This window comes from Thalia democratica, chromosome 8 (assembly GCF_965202585.1).
Source record: "Thalia democratica chromosome 8, ktThaDemo2.hap1.1, whole genome shotgun sequence".
Taxonomy (NCBI): Eukaryota; Metazoa; Chordata; class Thaliacea; order Salpida; family Salpidae; genus Thalia; species Thalia democratica.
Genome location: NC_139172.1, coordinates 11,340,591 through 11,362,759, shown reverse-complemented (window position 1 = coordinate 11,362,759; position 22,169 = coordinate 11,340,591). Strand labels below are relative to the sequence as shown.

General features: G+C 28.4%; 1 protein-coding gene and 1 long non-coding RNA gene across 4 annotated transcripts in view; one reads left to right on the top strand and one right to left on the bottom strand.

Annotated features, from left to right (window-relative positions):
* Positions 1-22,169, top strand: part of LOC145843450 (uncharacterized) — a 59,517-nt gene that overhangs the window by 20,399 nt on the left and 16,949 nt on the right. For all 3 annotated transcript variants that reach the window (XM_082950938.1, XM_082950937.1, XM_082950936.1), the window contains exons 9-15: positions 5,396-5,496; positions 7,441-7,616; positions 10,707-10,765; positions 10,991-11,124; positions 11,207-11,299; positions 13,017-13,202; positions 14,780-14,969. In XM_082950938.1, the coding sequence (XP_082807064.1) occupies positions 5,396-5,496; positions 7,441-7,616; positions 10,707-10,765; positions 10,991-11,124; positions 11,207-11,299; positions 13,017-13,202; positions 14,780-14,969 (939 nt within the window). The remainder of the gene's footprint in view (positions 1-5,395; positions 5,497-7,440; positions 7,617-10,706; positions 10,766-10,990; positions 11,125-11,206; positions 11,300-13,016; positions 13,203-14,779; positions 14,970-22,169) is intronic.
* On the bottom strand, positions 14,155-19,007 carry LOC145843451 (uncharacterized). Its single transcript, XR_014370240.1, has 2 exons — positions 15,804-19,007; positions 14,155-14,257 (listed from the first exon to the last, which is right to left on the bottom strand). It is a non-coding gene; the product is annotated as an uncharacterized LOC145843451 (long non-coding RNA).

Genomic DNA, 22,169 nt, shown 5'->3' with positions numbered 1-22,169 from the left:
TTTAACATTAGTTTTATATATAACTGTGTAATGTTTTGAAGTAGAATTGTTAATGGTGAAAAAAATTAAAGGTTTGAAAAAAATTAGTTTACAGTGGGCTGAAAGTAGGGGTCAAGCGGTAAATTGACTACACAAAAATAAACATAGTGAACAAAAATGAAAACCAGTAGTTAAAAGCAAGTGGAAAAAATTGAACTTTTCTTACAAGCCTGGTTTTGTTTCTTTTTGTTTTAGGTATTTCAGAGGTAATGTAAGTTCAAATGCAACAACTAATTGCTATTTTCAGCTCTAAAATCACTAGAACTTCTTCAAAATTCTTGTCAAAAAATTAATTAAAAAATCTACTGAAAATTTAATAAAATAGTTAATTATAGCTAATAGTTTTATCATTTTTATTAAGTATGGTATAGTGCAGTGGTCGGCGAGCTGCGGCCCTCGAAAGAAATACTGCGAAACCTACACTAGATATTCTGAGATTATAAATGAAAAGTAAAGAGTAGAACTTCAATTGCGGCTAGCAAAATTTTTGTTTTCGAAATTTGACCCGCGACTACCAAATACTTGTCGATCCCTAGTACAGTATCTATCGAAAAATAAGATTTTTTTTTTTAAGTCAAATTTTATGTTTTTTACTTGCTGTATTTACCCAAAAAAATGTAATCATTGTTCTAAAAGTATTGCAAAAAATAATTTTTGTCGCTTGGAACCAAATTTTCTGTAAATATTGTAGTTTTTCTATTATATAAGCTCGAGAATGCGAAAAAAAGTTTTTTCGTATACTCTACTCTAAATTTTCAATAAAACACCCCAAAATTTTCAAAAAGTCGAAATTTTAATCACCAAAAAACACAGAAAAAAACCCATATCTATTGAATAACGTTTAATTCTTAGTTTAATTTTCTAGTCACCAAAATAATCGATTACCGCTTATCAGCCCACTGTGCAGCTTGTTGAAATATAATAAAAAACTTTATAGGTACTTCAATATATAAATTTTTGTAGCTTTTAACTAGCACAGCACAGCTAGCACAGCAAAACTACGTTATTTCAAGAAATTAAAGTACTTTACAGGTTATCGCATATTAATATTTTTCGTTTACTACAGGTTACTTATATAACTTTTAAGGCAAGTACTGTTAGAAAATATATTAACAAAAAAGCAACTAGTTTAAAAATACTTGAATTAAAACATATTCTTTAAGTTTCAAGAAAATGTTGATGTAAATTATTATAAAAAAAAGCTATTGAATTAACCTGTATCATTAAATTTTTATTTTCCAAAAAATTTACTATCAAAATTTTATGAAAAACTTAAAAATTATTATTTTACTTATTTTATTATATTTTAAAACATGATTGATGCATAAGTTATTTATAATGAATTAGTATTTAAAAAATGTTTAGATGCATAAATATCATAGATTCTATAGTGCTATAATAAAATCTTTTTTAATACAGTTTTAAAATCAAAGCTATAAATGTTTATTGTAATTTTAAAATATTAATTTTTTATATAATTTATAGTTACGTATATAAAATACATACATTCATCTCCTTTTTATCTTCTACTCTTTGAGTTACTTATTTTTTGGAACTTTGTGAAACTATGTTAATTAATTTAACCCAGAGAAACGTTTGTCAGTTCAATAAAACAAGTAGTTTTTAAATCGTTGTTGTTATTATTATTATATTCCAATAAACTTGTTTCGATTGGATCTCCTTTAACAAACATATTAGCATTCTAATATTTTAAAATATTTATTTAAAGAACTAATTTGAACTTTTAGTTTCCAAAGATAGTCTAACTTGGCGTATGCTAAATTTTTAAGTAAATACAGATGTTTGTTGAACTTATGATGACATATAAAGTTTTTTTTTATTGTTTTATGAACAATACACTTTAAACAAAAAAGAGTGATGACTAAAATCTGTAGAAATTAATAATAAATCTGTAAAAGTTTACCATATTTTAGATATTAGAATGTATTAAAATTAAAGTATGCCATTAAAAATAACGAAATAATATTTTTGTTTTATAACTATTTGTTTTTATTTTGAAAGAATTTTCTATACAAAAGTTTTAAAGAGTTTGTTAGAAATTGACCTTAAAACAGTTATGAAAGAAGAGACAAACATAGTGAATTAGCACAGTAACAAAATTACTGTGCGACACCAAAATAGTTATATTACATAAGAAATAGAATATCAGATCAGATTGAATTAACCACATGTTATTTCCCTGCCTTTTATTACGGGCAAAACTTGTGTATGCGTAATACTCCTTCGCAATTAGAGTTTTTCAAAACAGTATTGTCCAGGTTGCAACAAAATTAGAATCTCAATTCCAATCAGAAAAATAATTTTTCAGTTGTATAGCTGCACTTAAAAGACAAAGAGTAGAAAGAGCTTGTGTTTCTCGTCTTATTTGGTCTTAACTAAGCATTTAGAATAATTTGTAGGGAAGGACTGTTTGCTATACTGTTAAGATTGACCGTTATGTAAGAATCTTCAACATTGTGAAATATTTCCACACTAAACATTGAAGTAGTTGTTGATTCTAAGTTGTTTAATTTAAAGTAAGTTGAATAAAAGTTGCGTTGTTGCTTTTAATCACTTAAAAACTTTATCTATCATTTGATTTTACAGTTATTATTAACAAAACAATGTTTTACTCCTATATTCGCATATAGGAGATCATCAGTTGTTATAAACAAATCTTGTTTATAACAACTGATGATCTCCTATATGCCAATATAGGAGTGAAACATTGTTTTGTTAATAATAAAGTGTAAATTTAAATAATAGATAAAAATCTCCTTAAAGCTATTTAAGTCGAAAACTTTGAATTGTTTGATTTAAAACAAATTACAATATTAAAACCTTTATGCAAAATCTAAGATTTGTTTTACTACAAAAAACCACCAAAGTTTTTATTTTACTACAGAAAAAATCAACAAAGTTTTTATTTTACACTTATTATATTACTTGTAGTACTTTCAAAAGCTTCCTTGGCAAACAAGTGTAAAACAAAAACTTTATTGATTTTTTGAAGAACAAAACATTTTATATATTGCAATCTAGAAAAAAAGAAAAAAATCTCAAAGACTGATTGACATACGTAAAGGACGATTTAAAAACATAATATATAAAATCTAAAAATGTTTACAGTATCCGAGTTTTGACAGAGTTTGTAATTGAATAGATGGTAAATTCTGCACTATTTATGTCAGTTCCTCTATGTCCCTAATTATTCTGAGTATTTGTCATGATGTTTCTTCTATATGTTTTTTTTCTTTTATTTCATTATTGTCCTTAAAAAAAAAACAATTTTTCATTATGTCATTGTTACAAACTTGTTATTTCAAGTTTTATGTATCATATCAAATTTTGTTATAGGCATGTTAGTGCTAAAATATGAAAATTATTAGCCATTGCCTAATCTACATCTAAATTCTAAACTTTAATAAAATCTAAATCTTTGTTTTTAGCGAACAAAGTAACAAATATACTGTTTTTATTTTCAGTATTTAAATCAGAGTAAACCCAGATATCGTCCCTATTTGGGCGTTTTTAACAGCTCAATGGGCAATGAGAAGTAAATGAGTAAAAGGTGGAGCATTATATAATTCCTGATTAAATTTTATGTTTTATTTATGTTATCAAAATAGAAGCTTACTAATTAAATGTTATTTATTAAGAGTTGATTTTTTTGAGTTTTTAAGGTGTAGGTAACTTGGATTTCGTAGGATTTTGACCGAAAAGGTGTTTGCCTCAATTATCTGCGTAAAATATTTTTTTTCATGTTAACTAATAACTGAAATATTTTAGTAATTTTTATCCTTCATCCAAACATTCAGAGTACAAGTCTTAATTGCTCTATTTTTATTTCATTGGAAATCTTTAACTTTTGTCTTTTCGAACTAAACTTACATGTAAGATATTGATATTCTTGATTAGATATGAAAAATCTACCATAAAAAAATACTTTTTCAATCATTTAGAATTTTGTTTATTATAAAACATTTTTAAAGTAGTATTACAGTATTTTTATTCTATTTAAGAAGTTTTTATCTTAAATTTATTTTTATAGTAAAAATTATTTAAATAAATTGTACTATCTAAAAACGAAAAAAAAAATCTATGGCAATCCTGTTCGTAGTATACAGTTGCAGTTGTCAAATCGGAAATGGCTACTTAAGTCGTATATTTTAATGTTTTCATGTCAGACCAGAACATCATGAACAAAAAAAAATTTTAAGCTTGTTACTAAATACTTAAAAATTCCTCTAAATGAACAACTGTTCATCCACGAACACCTCAATAGTCCTAGTTGTGTAGAGAATGACATAAATAGCAGATTCAAAATTTTATCTAGGGCATTAACTACATACCACCTCTCAGTTCTAGAATCGCTGTTACACAGAAGTCGCTAAACGAAAATTTGCAATTAACTAGATACATGGTTGCCACTTTACCTGGAAACCTGGAATTTTACAATTTAGGCATAAATTACCTGGAAAAACCTGGAATTTGAGAAATTTTGAAAAAAACCTGGAAAAACCTGGAATTTTGATCAAAAAACCGGGAAAAACCTGGAATTTTTAGTAATTTAAACATTTTCTGTTGTAAAATTTCGATTTGACAAAAATATCTATCATATAAATAAGGATTTTTTGTCATCATCAAAAATTTTTTTAATCAAAAACACATTTCAAGTATCTTTTCACTGTTTTTAAATTATTTTACATAGTTTCTTATATAGAAATTAACTTAAAACTAGAAATAGACCCAAAAATGTGTATTTTTAAAAACCTGGAAGAAATTTGGAAAACCTGGAAAATCTCTTGAAAAAACGAGTGGTAACCCTGTAGATATTTATATCTTAAAACAATGGAAATAAAGTGTTTTTATTTTAGTCAACTTTTTATTGTTTAATTCAATTATAAGTTAGTTTTTCGTAGTCTTTTTATTACGTTATTTCTATTTTAAACTTACCTTTTAAACTGTAGATAATAGTTCAATTCAAAATAAATAAGCTTAACATAAATGTGTTTGCATTTGTCTGTTTATGTCTTAACCGTTTTAAAAAAAAGTTCTAAATATCTATAACAATACTAAGATTAGTATTTAGAAATAGGTATCTAAAAACGAGCAAAACAAAGATATTATTAAACTTTTTAAAACAATTTATTTATGTATTAAGTTTTTTCAAACAAGTCTTAAAATTTGTATTTTTTTTTTACCACAACAAACAAATGGTCGATAACCAAGTTTATAGAAACTATTTAAAACAAGTTCTTTATATCTCTTAACTTACACCTAAGTATCTACTGATAAATTTGTTTTCATTTAGATCTGTAAAAACAAAGTTTAAATTGTTATATAAAAACTTCAGGAGATAACCAAAAAAGAACTTGGCGAGTTGTTTAAATCTAAAAATTATATGTTAGATACTAAAGGATTTCCATTGTCTCCAAAAAAAAGACAATCATTCAGGTTTGTATAATTTTAACGAAAAATTGAGTTTTGCCAAACTTATTTATTATATCTCTACAAAAAGAATGAAATTTAACTAACAAAATATTTTTTTAAACAGCCTTCTTAAAAGGGATTTTAAAAACAAAAGTGTTTCAAAATACGAAATTAAAAAATGGAACATTTCTTTAATTAAAGGCAGTTTTCAGCCATTTCAAAAGTTTTGTATAATTTGTATGTTGTTAGCTTAAATTTTAAATTAATAATTAAATAGATTGCTTTGCATGAAACATATACTCCATTTTTAAATTTTGTATTGAGAATTAAACTAATATATTTAAAAGCCCTTGTTTTACAAATTTATTTACTTAGTCTGACGAAGAATTAAGCTATAAGCTTTCGTCAGACTATGTTAATAATATTTTTTTATAAATACTAATTTTGATCGAATTGAATAACAAACTTAGTAAAGCAAGGACTTCAACATAAAGCTTTAATAAGGTATAGGTAACTTCAATCAAAACAACATACTATCCAATTACTAGTTTAGTGTTGGTTCAAATTGTCTTATTTTACAACTTGTGATATAACAGTTGAACACGATAGTGAAAATAAAACATTGGCGAAAGCCTAAAGAGCCAAAACGAGCGTACCAGCTGTCTTGCCTAATTGATAATGTATTTTTACAGTGTACGGCTAAAAACAAAGCTTACATTACTGATCAGTACCAGCAAATGGTTGCTTCATGTGAAAGAATTATAAACCGTTTGTAGATTGAAGACTGCAAGTATTTGCGGTTGATGCTGACTGATGAGTTTTGATAATTAGGCTTGTGGTCTGATGATCGAATTGGTATGATAAAACTGAGAATGGGTCAAATTTGCACGAAGGGTCATTTTTGCACGAGAGAAAAAAAAGAAGAAGATAAAATAAGTTACCATCCGAGGGTTAGGGGTAACAGTGATGGTAAAAATAATGATAAAAAACAACTAATAAAAATTATTATTAAATAAATTATAAAGGAAAAAAAATGTTGTTGACCTAGGGTTAGGGGTAACGGTGATTGTAAAAAAAAAACAAATTCTAACTAATAAGTAATAACTTTGTTTAAAGAAAATAATAAAGTTAACAAAAAAATAAAAGAAAGAAAATTACCGACCGAGGGTTAGGGATAACAGTGATAGTAAAAATAAAATTAAAAAAGTAAAATGATAACCTGTGCAAAAGCATCTATGTGCAAAAGTGTCCCTTCGTGCATATTTGACTCATACCCGATCAAACTATATGTTGATCTAAATTTAATGAAATACAATATGGTAAACTAATTACTCTTCACTCAGAATAATTCAGGCTAGTTTTTTATTGAAAAACACAAACTAGGTGAAATTTTATGTAAACTAGTATGGATTTTTTTAAATTAAATATGATACTAGATTTTGACTTTAATTCTTCTTTCTTAATAATTGTGTTTTAAAGTTATTTTATTATTGTTTAGGAATTTTTAGATTTTTAAGCGATTGAAAACGTTTTTACTATTTTTGGATCGTATTATTATTTTTATAATTTTTCCTTAAATTAACACTGACAGAGGCTAGCTTCATGTAGTTTAGGATATTTTTGGTCTCACAGGCTGGCTTGTTTGCCTTAAAGAGTAGCAACCCTGATCAGTATTAAATATTAAAGAAGAAATTAAGCTACCTGTGGCTTGAAATCAAGAGCTGTATAAGTTTATGCGATTAAGCTGTATTTTTCTTAAGCTAACACATATGTTGTTTTTAATATTCACATACATTTTTTTTTAGTTTTAAAGTTAAATATGTAATAAAAAAGTTCTTACTTAAGTAATGATTTTTTTATTACTACATTGAACTTTTGTAGTTAGTTTCTATGATTATATAAAATGGTTTATGAACTTTTACAGATTATGAATTTAAATGAACATCCATTTATAAGTAATATTTTTAGACCAAGTAAGCGTGCCACTGTTCGTGAGCTTTTAGAAAAAAAACACCAGAAACTTAATATTATGGAAAAACCCACTTCTGAACAACAAAGGAATGAAGATGAAACGTCTCAAAAAAATACTTCAGAAAAATGCGAACAAGATATGATGATTGAATTGTTTGGTGAAATGAGCAACAGTAAGTTTTTATTCTATGAATAATGTTTTTAATATTTTTTTTCTATTGCACTTATAGGTGTCGTTTTTTGTAGATTCTTTTTTTACATATATTTTAAATGTGCACGTTTTTTTTAAGTGAAAGTTAGTGCTATAAGGTGTTCTAAAGTAGTGGTTCTCAAGGTGTGCTCCTGTGAACAGTAATGTACATTGAACTATTTTTACTGTTCACAAAAGAGTGCACCAATTTTCTACTGTGCACAGACCTATAAATCAAGTTTATCAATTATTAATTTACAGTAATACTTCTAAAACACTTTTTTGAAATATATTCTTAATTTGTACATAATTTAAAAAGCCACCAGTTACTCTTCCTCAAAATTCGAAGTAAGTTTTGAGATATAGGCGATCAAATTTAAAGAGTTCTATAGGTTCTTTAGAGAGGGAAAAATAGACTATTTCACTAAAAGTTTACCTCCTTCTTCATTTTCGAGTAGTTTTTTTGAAAGTTTTTCATAGTAATACTTAATTAATTTTAAATAACTTGTAGGATACATATTTTCAAGTTTTTATTTTTGTATAATTTTTTTTTTAAAATAATTTTATTTTTTTTCATTAGTTTATTTTTTTGATCTATATATATTTTTTAATTTGCTTTTTACGATTTGTTTGTTGTATAAATAAGAACATTTCCTGAAAATTTGAACTAAAATGCTTTAAAAGTTAAGGAGGTGATAGATTTTTAGAAATGATCACTTCTATTGAATTTTTCAAAATTCCCATAAAATCATTCTGGAAGTTTTTTGAATATATACAAATAATATAATATATTTTTTTTACAAAACTAGTTAAATATCAAAAGTTAATTATTTTTTTTATATAAAAAGTATCTTATTGTATATCCTATAAACTTTCAAATAAGAGCCAATGTTGATTTTTATAAACAAAAATTTTGGACTTTCCTACGCCCTTAACAGTGTTTAAAGCAATTTCCTCTTTAAGTATAGATACTATAAATTTCATAAAATTTTTACAAAAAATAAAATTTTATTCTTTAAAATTAAACTTCACATATACGATAAAGCAAGTAATTTTACTTATTCGTGATATTTATAGAATAACTTTAGATTTTAAAATAAATAAGAGTATATTTATTTGTTACAATTTTTTTACTAAATGATATGAAGAAATATTTTGTGTAACAGATTTATGGTTTACTTTTTTATGTATTTTTTAAAGTTACAAGTATATTCTTTTCTAATTGATTTTTAATTTAAGGATTTTATATTAAATGGTTTAGGAAGTATTTTATTAAACTAATAGAAAAATTTATATAAGTATTACATGTGTAGATAAATGTTTTTTATTATTTGGTATTATTACCTTTTAGTTTGTTTTACAACTTGTTTATGCTAAGTCTGACTATATTTTGCTGATAGAGCTGTTTTTTTTTTTGCATATAAATCAATCATACACTGATGGTTCAAGTGATGTAATGGAAATAAGATGATTGAACTCAGCAAAAAAAAAACTGTTGTTTCAACCTATATAAAAACAAGACTGAAAGCTTTAGATAGTTTAAAGTGGTTTATTATGTATTTTAGAATAAATTTAATTATAAGTTTGATTTAGAAAAGTCAAGAAAATTTTAGTAAAAAGTCAGGAAATGTTTCTCAGCTTGATCTGTGGCAACACTGAACAAAATTAGTTTGTAATATTTCATTTTTAAATAATGGTAATTTGTAATTTTTAGTAATGGTAAAGGTAATTTGTCATTCTTATTTTATGTTTGAAATTATTTGAATACATTGTAAGTTTAATCATTCAGTCTTTTATATTTTTTCTAGTATTACAAACAACTATTAAGGCCAAAGGGGGGGGGGGGGGGGGTCAAACATTTTTTTACAAAAATTAACTTTGGCTTTTATATGAAGGCTTTAAGTACAAACTACAAGCCAGTTTTTATAGAATTCAAAAATATCATTTAACTTTTGAGATATTTAATTTTTTTGTAAAAACTTTCCAATATAAACGTATGGACCGCAAATTTTTCGGGGTCAATTTTCTTGGAAATTTTAAAATTCACTAAAAATCTATCTCCTCCTTCATTTTTCAAGCAATCTTCTTCAAATTTTCAGGAAACATTCCTTATAATAAAAGGAAAAAACTATACTTTAGAATTTTAGTAATTTAAAAAAATAACAATTTTATCACAAAAAAAAAAAAAAGTGTTTTTTTTCAAAAAGAAAATATTTTTACAATTTTTTTTTTTAATTTCAAAGTGACGTTTTTTTGTTATTTTATAAAGATTAGACTGTGAAAGTTTGAAGAAGGTTGCTTTAAAAATGTAGGAGGAGATAGATTTTAAATGAAATAGTTATTTTTTGCTGTTTTAGTTTTCCCTTCCCATAGGGAACCTATTATGGGGCCGACTTTGACTGGTCATATCTCAAAAAATAATTTGAATTTTTTAAAACAATAAAAAGCATCTTGAAGCTTAAAAAAAATTCTATAAAATAAGATCAACTTGTAAAAAACATGGTTTACCCCTCCTATGGCCTTAAGAAACCGGTATTTTTTTGGTTTTAAATTTATCTTTTCTATCAAAAATATTAAACAAAAATTTACTTTTTATTTCATTTTGTTTATTTTAAGTATACTTCCTACAAGTTTTTTGTAAAACTGCAAAACGTATTAAAATTTTAAGAAAACTGCTGTAAAAACAGATGAAGCAGATTTTAACTAAATAGTCATTTGAACGAAAAAAGGAACCTATTAAACTCTCTAAATTTTGATTGCCTAGATCTCAATAGTTACTTTGAATTTGTAAATTGGTAAAAAAATACTGGTAGCTGAGTATTTATTTAATCAAAGACTAACTTTTTAATAAAGTGATTTACCCCTTATGCCCTTAAAATGCCTTTAGTAAAAAGGTTTAGTTAGAAGTGTCTTACTAAACTCAAAGTTTAGCACAGCTTATAGAAACTTAAAAATAAAGTTTTCTGTTAGGTAACAAGTTTCCACTTCTTTCTTTGTTTTTAATACTAACTATTGTTTTGAATAATAGAATTAGCGTTCGAAGCAATTTTCGAGTAATTTATTTTTTATTCAGGTATGGATACCATACCAATACCTGAAGTACCAGCGAAGAATCTTCATGTCACTACTCAAGTTCATTTTATTATTTTTTTTTACTTTCTCAAAAATTTCAAATTCAAAATTTTGAAGTTTACCTAAACTAAATAAAACTTGAAAATAATTCTTTAATAATTTTAAATCTTTGCTAGGTAATGATTATCTAAGTTTTAATCTTGTCTTTAAGTTTCATATACGACAAAAATTTAGCAATTACAATATGACGATATCTTTAAAAAATAAAGTCCTACCAAATCTTAGGTTGCATCTAAATTATTCAATACTGAAGATATACAAAAGAAAGAAACAAAAAACTTGGAAAACTCTGTTTTATCTAAAAAAGCGATAAAAACACCAAAGCAAATAGTTCCAGCTAAAAGTAACATTTTGAAAAAGTAAGTTTTTACAGTTAAAATAATTATCTATATTTTTTACTCATAAAAATTGAAAAAATTGTTATTACATGATAATTTTTAGAGTGATTAGTAAACCATCCAAAAGGAAAGCTGTTGATCATTATGATAATATAAAAAATGAAATTCCCAAAAAGCGTAGTAATTTGATTTCTGAGTAAGTTTTTATTTTGTACTATTTTAGTTGATAAACTTTTACACAACATAAAGTATAAGTACAACTGCAGAAGTTATAACTGTTTCAAATTCAATTTTAATTTATAAAAATTTCTGCTATAAAATGTTCATAGGGTTGTGGTTTCTGATTATTTTAAATATTTATAGTTTTGTAAACTGTTTTTTAATGTAAAACATTCTGAACCAAGAAAGCTTTTATAGAGCCCTTTTCAATAATGTTTACTAGCAGTGAATTTAAAGCAAGTGCTCAAAAATGTTTGTAACAAATGTCATAAATAAGACCAGAGCATCTCCTACATTGGATATAAATCGTGACAAATCTTTCGTGGACTTACTGAGCATAAAGACAAGACAAGCTTGACGCTGTTTTCGATCTCTTGCATGAATGTTTACCTTACTAGAACTTGTCGTAGAGAATATCTTAAAAGTTCTCATTGATGTAATTGAAAAGAGCTTTATAGCTTAGAATCGATGCTAATCGAATAAGAAAAACCGAAGTTGAGCACACGAGTATAAGATAATGTAAAAATAGCTTTTTTAGAAGCTTATTAGATTACTATCGTTTTCAACTTTGATTTCCATAACTTGCTTTTTAACCTTTTATAATTCCGTCATAGTCAATTGAAATATTAATAAGTATTATAAGCAGTTTTACTTTTTATTTTGCTATTTAAAAGGAATTGAGTATAATGTATAAAGCATAAAATATTAAATAATTTTATTAAAAAGAAGAATGTAGTAATTTTATGTTGCCAATTGTTTTTCAACACAACAAATCCGTTTCGACAATAGAATGATATCATAATTTTTATTTTATAAAATTTTAAATGAATGAATTATTTGAATGATCTTGTGGAAGAACTAATGTAGAATGGAAATAAAGTTGAGAGCAAAAATTAAAATATCAGTTAGAGAAAATCAAAATTAAAATATCTTACCCAACTTTTTACAAGCTAAGAGTATGGTGTTGGCCAGAGACTTCTGCTTGGCGGACAGTACGTTGCACACCCCTCTGTTAGAGCCATAATAGGGTAAACTTTGTTTAGTGGCCTCTATCTTAGCAAGCATATACTTTTTATAGCTTAATGAGTTTCAACGTAGTTTTCATATGAAAAGATTTAAAGTTCGTAAGCTTTTAATGCAGAAGTTATTCTATTAGTGAATGTGCAAACTATAAAGACAAATAAAGAATTATTTGCAAACTTACGCTTAATTTTTCTTAAACTAATTTTCAAGTTTTTACAGTTTATTTTTAATATACACTTTTTCTTTTTTGAAAGTTTTAATCTATAATTTTAGCTTGTAAATTTTGATATACTGTTGTTAAATACAATTTGAAAAACTATGGTCCAATATTTAACGTGCCTCGCTTAAAAGCCTAATCAGAAATAAAATTTAAGTGGTTAAAACATTTTATAATAAAATTTATGAAGAAAAAGTTACCTATATTTGCTTTCTTATAACAAAAAAAAAATAAAACATAAGTTAAGTTATAGCTTTTATTTAAAGGTTTAATTATAAAGCTGATTTTATTATTTGATAAAAAATTCACACTCCTCCCTAACAGGAATAAGTAATGTAAAAACCACTAATGTTAAGGTTAAAAAGTTGGCGGTTTATAAGAAAACTATAGCCATAAATTTTCTGAAATTATTGAATTCTTAAGTTTTTTTGCTAAATATCATATGATTTTTAAGTCTTCACCACGAGCTGAATGGAAAAGAAATAAAATGTTCAAATGTTGTTGAAGCTAAAGATAAGAGTGTTTGTCAGCTCATTGAAGTTGCAGATTCCATTTTGCCTTTAGAAATAGACAAAGTTATACAGTCAGACCCGAACAAGAACTTAAATGACTGTCGGTTTGCAGATGGTTATTTGAAAAAGTTAGTGTTGTTTTAATTTTTTGTACTGTTTGTAATTAGATAAATCTGTTTATAACTTTTTTATTCTACAGGCATCAATTTAAAGTATTACTATAACTTATTACTGTCTTAATAAAATAAACACTTTTATTTTGTTTAACTAAAATATTAACTAAGTCATTTAATTCATAGTAATTTAAAAATATTATCTACTTTTGATCAAGTGGAGTAATTATTACAGTGATTGACGAATTTAAAGTATTAAAAAAGACTAAACTAAGTCCGTACTTTTTAGTTAACTTTAGTAACTCTCTTAAAGTTCTCCAAGTATTTAGTATAGCAAACAAAACTATCTTCAAATATCTCTTGAATTTTTAAGAGGTACACACATCGATCAAAACTACTTTCACTAATTAAAGCATGTCTGTTTATAGTATCATTTAATTTTCATTTCATATTGATTAAGTTTTTCTGTGCTGGATATTAAATAATACTACAAAATATAGGTTTTTTAAACTTCAATCAAAAATAAGTTTCGATAAAACCTGTTTCTAAATTAATTATTAAGAAAATAAATTTCATTAGTATATAACAAAATAAATAAAAATTTTAGTTTAACAAGATGACTTTATAGATTTTGTTTTAAAAACAAACTAATCTAAACAAAGTTGTTTTTTTTGTATTGAAACTTATTTTAATAAATATTGAGATAGTTTTACTTCAAATCTATTTTTTGATATTTAGCGTTGCAAGTTTTAAGTAAAACTAAATAAACATTATATTTTTGAGACAACGTAAAATAAATTTTAATATAACAACAAATTTCTTAAGATTAGTTTCTTTTTCATTAAATCCTGATCTAAAAAAAAAACTTAAAAATTAACAAATTTTTACTGATCGGCTTGGAAATGGTTGGTTTATAAATGTTCGGTTCCCGCAGTTACGATTAATCTACTAGGTTACGTCATTTCATCTGGTTATATGCTAGACTGGGTGCCGACCGACAGAGGTTAGGAAATATGTCAGTCTAAATCGAGGGATGTCAGTCTAAAATTGCAAAATTTTAGGTGCTTATCCTGTTTATAAAAACATAATTGAAATTGTAGTATTTTACTAAACTAGATTTACTCAAATTCTAATCTAAGCTGTACATAAAATTCCCAATTAATATTTTATTAATCTTTTTATCAATTCTGGCATAACAATTTTTAGCGACTTATTACTTAATTTAAAACACATAAACAATTGAAAAGCTTCTGTAAAAATTATTTATTATTTATACTGCTTGCTTAAATTTAGATTAGCAATGTAGTATTTGTGTTGAAATTTATGTCTAACGAGTATTACAAATTAATTTATTTAACTGAGTTGTTGAAGTAGTTTTATTACCATGTGTGTGATATTAATTTGATTATAAAGGAACCAACAGTAAGACTAAGTAAATTATACCTTTTCAAAAACAGTTAAAATCACGACGTTTTTATCTGAGAAAGTTATAAAAATAAGTTGCTAGCTTTGTGAACTGTATTTTTCCTCTTTTTGCTACTATACTGACGATTTTTTTTGCAATATAGAAAAGCAGTTTAATTTTTACGCAGAATAGAAAAAAGTGTAAACAAGGATACGCTGAGAGACTTTTTAAGTATAATGAAAAGTTACACGGTAGCAAGAGACATTTCTATTCCTGAATTAGTAGAAAAGCTGCGATTGGTATTTAAAGACTATCAATATCTTTTTGATGGATTTGCTCCTTTTGTACTTCCTGAGCAAGCTTCAGCCTGTGGTTTAGTAAGTTTATTATTTTGTTGTTTTTAAGTTAAAATAGCTTAGACATGAATGTCCAAAAATTTCATATCAACCTTATAACCCTCTGCTGTTGATTCTCTGTTTTCTTCTTTGTTTGCTTGTCTATTTTGTTTATTGTTAGGTTCTGCTTTGAATGTTTCCTGATTTGTAGTTGCAGTTTGTGCAGTGTTAGAGTTTGATGTTGGAATGTGAGAATCTGCTAACAGCTCGGAGTTACTTTGTTGGTCTCGCCTCTTAAAGCTTGACGCTTTATCGGCCGAGTGTGCACGCTTCGTGTGCTTCTTGACCATGCCAGTGATATGGGTTGTTGACATGGCCTTGGGATTCCTATTTTTGGAACTCATTCTTCAAGGAAATAACCAACCGGAGAGTTTCCGTGAAGAAATCAATTGCAATTAACCGAGATAGAACTCAGAAATGCAAACAGATAAGAATTCTCCGCAATTAACCGAGTCAACGCTCAGTAATGCGAATTGGTACGAATTCTACGCAATTAACCAAGTTGGGACTCAGTAATGCGAACTGTTGATTTTTCACCGCACTTAACCGAGAATGAGCTCAGTAATGCGAACTGGAAACGAGGTATGGTTAAACGAGGCTCGTCTTAGTATAATATTGACCACTTACCGTAGTCAATTAAAAATTAGAAAATACTTAACAAATGCTACTTTCGTAATCAACCGTTAACTTACTATATTCTAACTTAGATAAATTTAAACTTAGTTAGTTAAATTAGAATGTTAGATAGAGAATTGTTAAAACAAAATTTATTTTACACCTAAAACTATTATTACGATACAAAAAAGAGACACTCACACTCGTGCAGGTCAAAAGCTCAGGAACTAAATTACCACAACAATCACTAGACTGACTACTACAAGACGTCTCGAGCTGGTTTCTAACACCGGTATTCGTTTCGGGTTGAAACTGAATCTCTCGATCAAACGTCTATGCGGACTGGCTACGTGAAAAATAAGCCTCTACGCTGAATGTGTAATCAAAAAGCCTTCTCTAAGTGTGATAACAAATGCCTAATACGAAAAACCTTCGCTGGTTGTAAAAGTAAAATGCCTAATAAGAAATGCCTCTTCGCTGAATGTGTAATACTAAAGCCTACGCCCTTCTTGCGACGTCTATTTTTATGCAGTCTGCTTTTCGAAGAAAAAAGATTTCTCTCTTCTCTTCAAAAAAGCAGTGCGAAGCAGGCGCAATGCTTACACCGCCACCTGCCATCCCCTAAATTTTATTATTTTTATTTTTTTTTAAAGAAATAACAGGACAGGGTCCTCCTTTCTGAATGCCGTGGATTTGTGTGGTCAATTACTAATTCCTGAGCTTTGATAATACTAACGTAAAAAAAAAGTGAGAAGAAAAAAACTAAGCATGCAAAGGTATTATAACCCAGTAATTTACAAATTCACAAACAAATTCACAAATACAAAAAATAGTTTACAAACCACTTGTAATGGTAATGATTTGGAAATGGGTAGAGTTTAACGTAAAAGTGGCGTCAACTTACATCAATGGTTGGTACTAAAAAATCTTTAAATTTAAACTAAAGTAAAGTTTGCAGAATCTAACAAAACATAACAGCTAGACAACATCATCTGAAAAACGTTCTAAACTTTTTAAGAAACCCTTAAATCAAGTTTTTAATATCTAATAACAAAACTCTAAAACACACATGAGTGGTACAATTTACAATAATACGATATCATCGATTAATTATCGAAAATCTTAATCTGTAAAGAACATAAATACTGATGTAGAGTATACACCAGTAGAATTACTTTGAAAAACATCTAGATGTTAAATTTTAGGAATTGTAAATCTCTTAAAACATGGACAGTACGGCAATTAACAAGGAAACGCACGTTTAAAAAAAAAACAAAACTTGTTAAGGGCACTACTTTAGAGTGAAGTGATTAGTGCTAACAACATTAATTTATTTTTAATTGTTTATAAAACATTAGAAAATTTTATCTAAAAAGTTAAAGCACTAATACGTTAAAGTGAAGTGATTAATACTAACAAAATTTACTTTTTTAAATTGTTTATAGCTTCAGAAAAATTTATCTAAAAAGTTTAAGCACTAATACATTAAAGTGAAGTGATTAATACTAACAATATTTACTTTTTTAAATTGTCTATGGCTTCAGAAAAATTTATCTAAAAAGTTTAATAAAACGTAGTGCTATAAGGAATAAAGAGTTAATCAAAAAAACAAAAAAATTGGTCCCTATTGCGCGTTATTCGCGTGCGTTTGATTGTTAATTGTTAATGTCTTTTTCTTTTCCTCTGTATTACTTCACGCTGGTCCTCCTGTGTCCAGTTGATGCCGCCCTGCTGGTTGTTGTTGCCCAACTGGATGTTGTTGCCCGGCTGGTTGTTGTTGTTCGACTGGATGTTGATGTCCGACTGGTTGTTGCTGGAGTGGAACACTGATCCTCTGGAATGATTATCTCGCTTATCTGGCCCTGGGTTAAATCGGTTTGACCTCTTTGCCATCTGTTTGTTTTTCCACCAGTCTTTTTTTTTTACCGCGACTGGTGGTTTGCTGATTGACTGGTTGTTGATGTAAGTAAGTAAACAGTAAGATGCATTCAGTAATTTTGCAAAAGAAAAAAGTTTACGAGTGGTTGCTCAAGAGAATAACGACTAAGTGAATGATTAAGTTAATTCAAACTTTCACTCCCATCGCGTCTTGTTTTCAAGTAGTATCAATAAACTTTTGGTGCTTTGTATGCGAGCAATAAAAATGTATCAAAACAAATTTACTCGAAAGAACTTAAAGGCCAAAAGTTGAACTTAGTAGTTTCTTATTGCTAGTTTCTAAATTCTTTACAGTCATTGAGTTTGAGTGAAGAGTTCACTATTAATCAAAAGAACTTTTGAAGAAACCTAAACCACTAATTTAATTATCGAAAAAAACCAAGTAAGTTTGGAAGTCACTAAACTTTTGACCTGTTTTGTAAACATGAAGTAAGTTAGTGAAACTTGATGCTTCTCGTTGAGTTATTAGGTTTTTAGTTTATGCTAAAGTTCAATAGTTTGTAGTTTATTTCATTTGTACTTAAATTTCTCGGCATAACTATGCGATCAACATTACCTTAGTTACAGTTAGATGCACTTTTAACGTTGTACGCCATTCAATTAAGGTTTAGTTGTTATTCATTACTAGAACTTTTAAGTACTGGTTTGTTTATGAATATCGACAACTATTATTTTTACTATTTGCTAAATTTGTTATCGTTAGCAACGTGTGCGGTAATTAACTAATGATGATTAGTTTCGAAACTTTCACTAATGTGATTCTAATGTTTTATTTTTACTAGTCTGTAACTTCGTTTCAATCGTTAAAGTTATTTTTGGTTGTTTCGATGTTTACGTAACAAACAAAAAAAAAAACAATTGAAATAATGAAACGAATTTTACGACTTCCCACGAAGTTAAGCATCTATTACTAGACTTCAGCAATTCGAAATAAATGCAGCTGTATTTTACGTTTTTTAATGGCGTTGAAAAGTTGTATTTTTTTATCAATTATTCTGGTTTGAAGGTTTGGAGCGTTTCTTTACTCCCTTTAAAATATTTTATCGTTGTGGTTGCAAAAGAAATTTTCAAACACTGAATTTTTTTGAAGTAAAAACAGAAAGTCTCGATTCAAGTTCATGAGTGGCAATAATTTACAACGCAATGTTTCGCTTGAATTTCGATAAAATTTTCACACAGAAGCATTTTAAAAACAACGTTCGAGCTTTTAGTTTGTAATTCAGTAGTTGTTATTATAATGCATTTGCTGCGAAATGAAATTTGTTTTAAAAGTAATGTAACTAAATCTAGTAGTTAAACAAATTTCGTTTTGCGGTTTTTACGGTTTAACCGAAATCGGCTAAAACTCGAAACTTTTTTTATATCACTTAAGGAAACATTTGAGTTTTAAATACACTGTGTTTGCCATTAAAAGATGTCAAAAGACGTAATTAAACTGTTTGCAAATGAAAAAAAAAAACATTTGCCTTCGTTTACATATGCCTGTTAGCTTCGATTTGGTAATTTTTTGTATGCAGACAGAATGTTGTGAAATTATTTCATATACAGAACACGAGTAGCTTATAAAAGTAATGACGGTATTAGATATCAATCACTAATAGTTCAGTAGCAAAAGCAAAAAAAAAAAATTTTAATACTTTTTTGTTCATTAGGTATGTTATTACTAGCTTGCAACCAATGCTTAACTGCGTTTTTAACTACGTCGATTCGATGTTTACTGTATAAAATTGCATTTTTGTTTACAACAATACTTGTATAATTTAGTCGAAATGAAATGTTTAAAGTTATACAATATGCAACTTCAGTTTGGTTAGAAGTATCATGTATTATAACAAAGAATCGTAATTGTAGATGTCAGAGAATTTAACGTTTAATGCATAGTAACGTAAATTATGTACTAAAATATGGTTTTAATAATGAAAAAAAAAAATTTTGCAAATTATTAACCATAGAAATCGTTTGAAGTCGAGGTTTCTCTCGAGGTTTATTTTGAGAAAAGTCGCATAATGAAAGTTGCGATTTGAGGTGACGGTTATTCGTTTTTCCAACCGTCAAGTTACTTAAAGTCGTTCAGGTGGAGGTTCAGGTTCCGGTGGTTCAAGAGGACTTGTCTTATCTCCTGTTCTTCTGGGAGGCTCCTCCTCCTTTCCCAGGGATGTTTGGGGACTCGTCGAGCAGATTTGGATCCTATTGTCTTCACAATGGACATTCGAATGAGAGACCAATGTCTCTACTCCAGAAACATTATGAAGGGAAACGTCATTCGGAATATTATTTTCCAAATGGTTCTTCGAGCAATTTGGCTCGGATTTGTCCTCATCATGGACATTTGAATGAAAAATCAATGTTTCTTCCTCAGAAACATTATGAAGGGAAAACTCATTCGGAGTATCATTTTCCGAATGGTTCTTCGAGCAATTTGGCTCGGCTTTGTCCTCATCATGGACATTTGAATGAAAGATCAATGTTTTTTCGTCAGAAACAATATGAAGGGAAACGTCATTCGGAATATCATTTTCCAAATGGTTCTTCGAGCAATTTGGCTCGGATTTGTCCTCATCATGGACATTTGAATGAAAAATCAATGTTTCTTCCTCAGAAACATTATGAAGGGAAAACTCATTCGGAGTATCATTTTCCGAATGGTTCTTCGAGCAATTCGGCTCGGCTTTGTCCTCATCATGGACATTTGAATGAAAGATCAATGTTTCTTCTTCAGAAACATTATGAAGGGAAAACTCATTCGGAGTATCATTTTCCAAATGGTTCTTCGAGCAATTTGGCTCGGCTTTGTCCTCATCATGGACATTTGAATGAAAGATCAATGTTTCTTCTTCAGAAACATCATGAAGGGAAAACTCATTCGGAGTATCATTATCCAAATGGTTCTTCGAGCAATTTGGCTCGGATTTGTCCTCATCATGGACATTTGAATGTAACGCTTTATTTATCGGAGCGTTATCATGAATGTTAGAATTTTTAACCTTATTGGTTTCTTGATAGTTCTTCGAGCAACCAGGCGTACTCATTTCTTTATGTACAACAGAAATTATGTTTGGCGTCTTATCGACAGTAATCTCAATTTTGCGTCGATGACCGCCACTATCTACATCCTGTGAAGGAACGGAATTTTTGTTTTCTGTATAATGTTTGCGTTCCCTCTCTAGGTCTCTATCAACATGTGTTTCCGGGATATATACATTTGAATTAAGGGAATTTCCCTCTTGTGAAGTATGTACAGAATCAAATATGTTAGATCGGCCATAACCTATATTACAGGTTTTTGGGGTATCTTCGGCGAATCTAACACGAGACTTTTTAACCCTACCCCCTGAGCCTCGCGTTACTGCGAGGGTGGGAGGGAGTTTCCCTGTCGTGGGTAATTGTTAACATTATTCGGCCTGGAAGGAGGCTCATTTGAATGGGTGACATCACGGTGGTCATTGTAATCGTTATTGAAGTTTCTTCTGTTGTTATAATCACGTTCGTTACCGGAGTCGTTGTGGTAGTTTCGGTCTCTGCCATTGGCGTTACGGCCATAGTTACTATTGTTACCGTAATTCTGGTTTCGAGCGTTGTAATTGCGTCTGTTATTGTTACCGTTTCCGTGGTACCGGTTTTGGTTATTGGAGTTTTGGGTGTAGTTCCCATTGTTACCATGATCTTGGTTTCGATTGTCGAAACTCTGATCGTAGTTACCATCATCTATGTAATTTTGGTCAGGGAAATCATCTCTCCCGTTATTCCGACGCCTATTAAACCGTTGGTTTTGGTTTCTTCTTGACCTATCATAATTTACTTGTTGGTTCCGTGCGTAGTGATCGTCATCTTGGCGGGACCAGATGGATTGTACACGACGTTTGAATTGTGACAGGTCCTCTAAGAAGTACTCTTCAATCCTGCTTTTTAGGGAGACGGGTGCATGATAGTATAGGAAAAACTTTAAACGATCATCTTCTTTAGCATATGCCCATTCAGTAGCCTCGGTTAGGTAAGTACTGAACGGTGTTTTGCTCGTGTGAACTGGAGGTTTGCTGAGAATGGGTGTCAGTAAATTATCACGTTTCTCGCAAAACTCCTTGAACGTCTGAAAATTACGATCATCAGGGTTGGTCAAGCCGTAGTATTGAGATACTTCGTCGGGAACCCATTTTCCGACTATGATATTATATTTAGTTCTATCGTTTGTGACGTTCAACCGTTCAAATTCTTTGATGAAATAGTTCAGGGTTTGACGAGGGTTAGTAATTTTACTAAACCGATGGAACTTACGGTCGAGATCGTTATCGCTAACATTTATATACGAATTATCGTTAAAATTGTTGTAGACCGGTTCACGGTAGTCGCAAAATTTAGACTGTCCCGGGTACCGACTGTCTCTAGTGTTGATGTTTTCGGGGGCAGGCATCACGTATATACGCCGCTCGTCCCTAACCGGCTCATTTTTAATAATCATTGTTTCATTTTGATGTATGAGTTGGTTGGTGGGAGGTGCTTGTTGCACATGACGTTCTTCTTCGGTGTTGGAATTTCTGAAAGTCGGTAGATAATTTGGCCCTCTATTACATCGCGTATTCGCCATTTTGTCAAAATCATAATTAGTCATTTTTCTGACAGAGGGTCTGTACT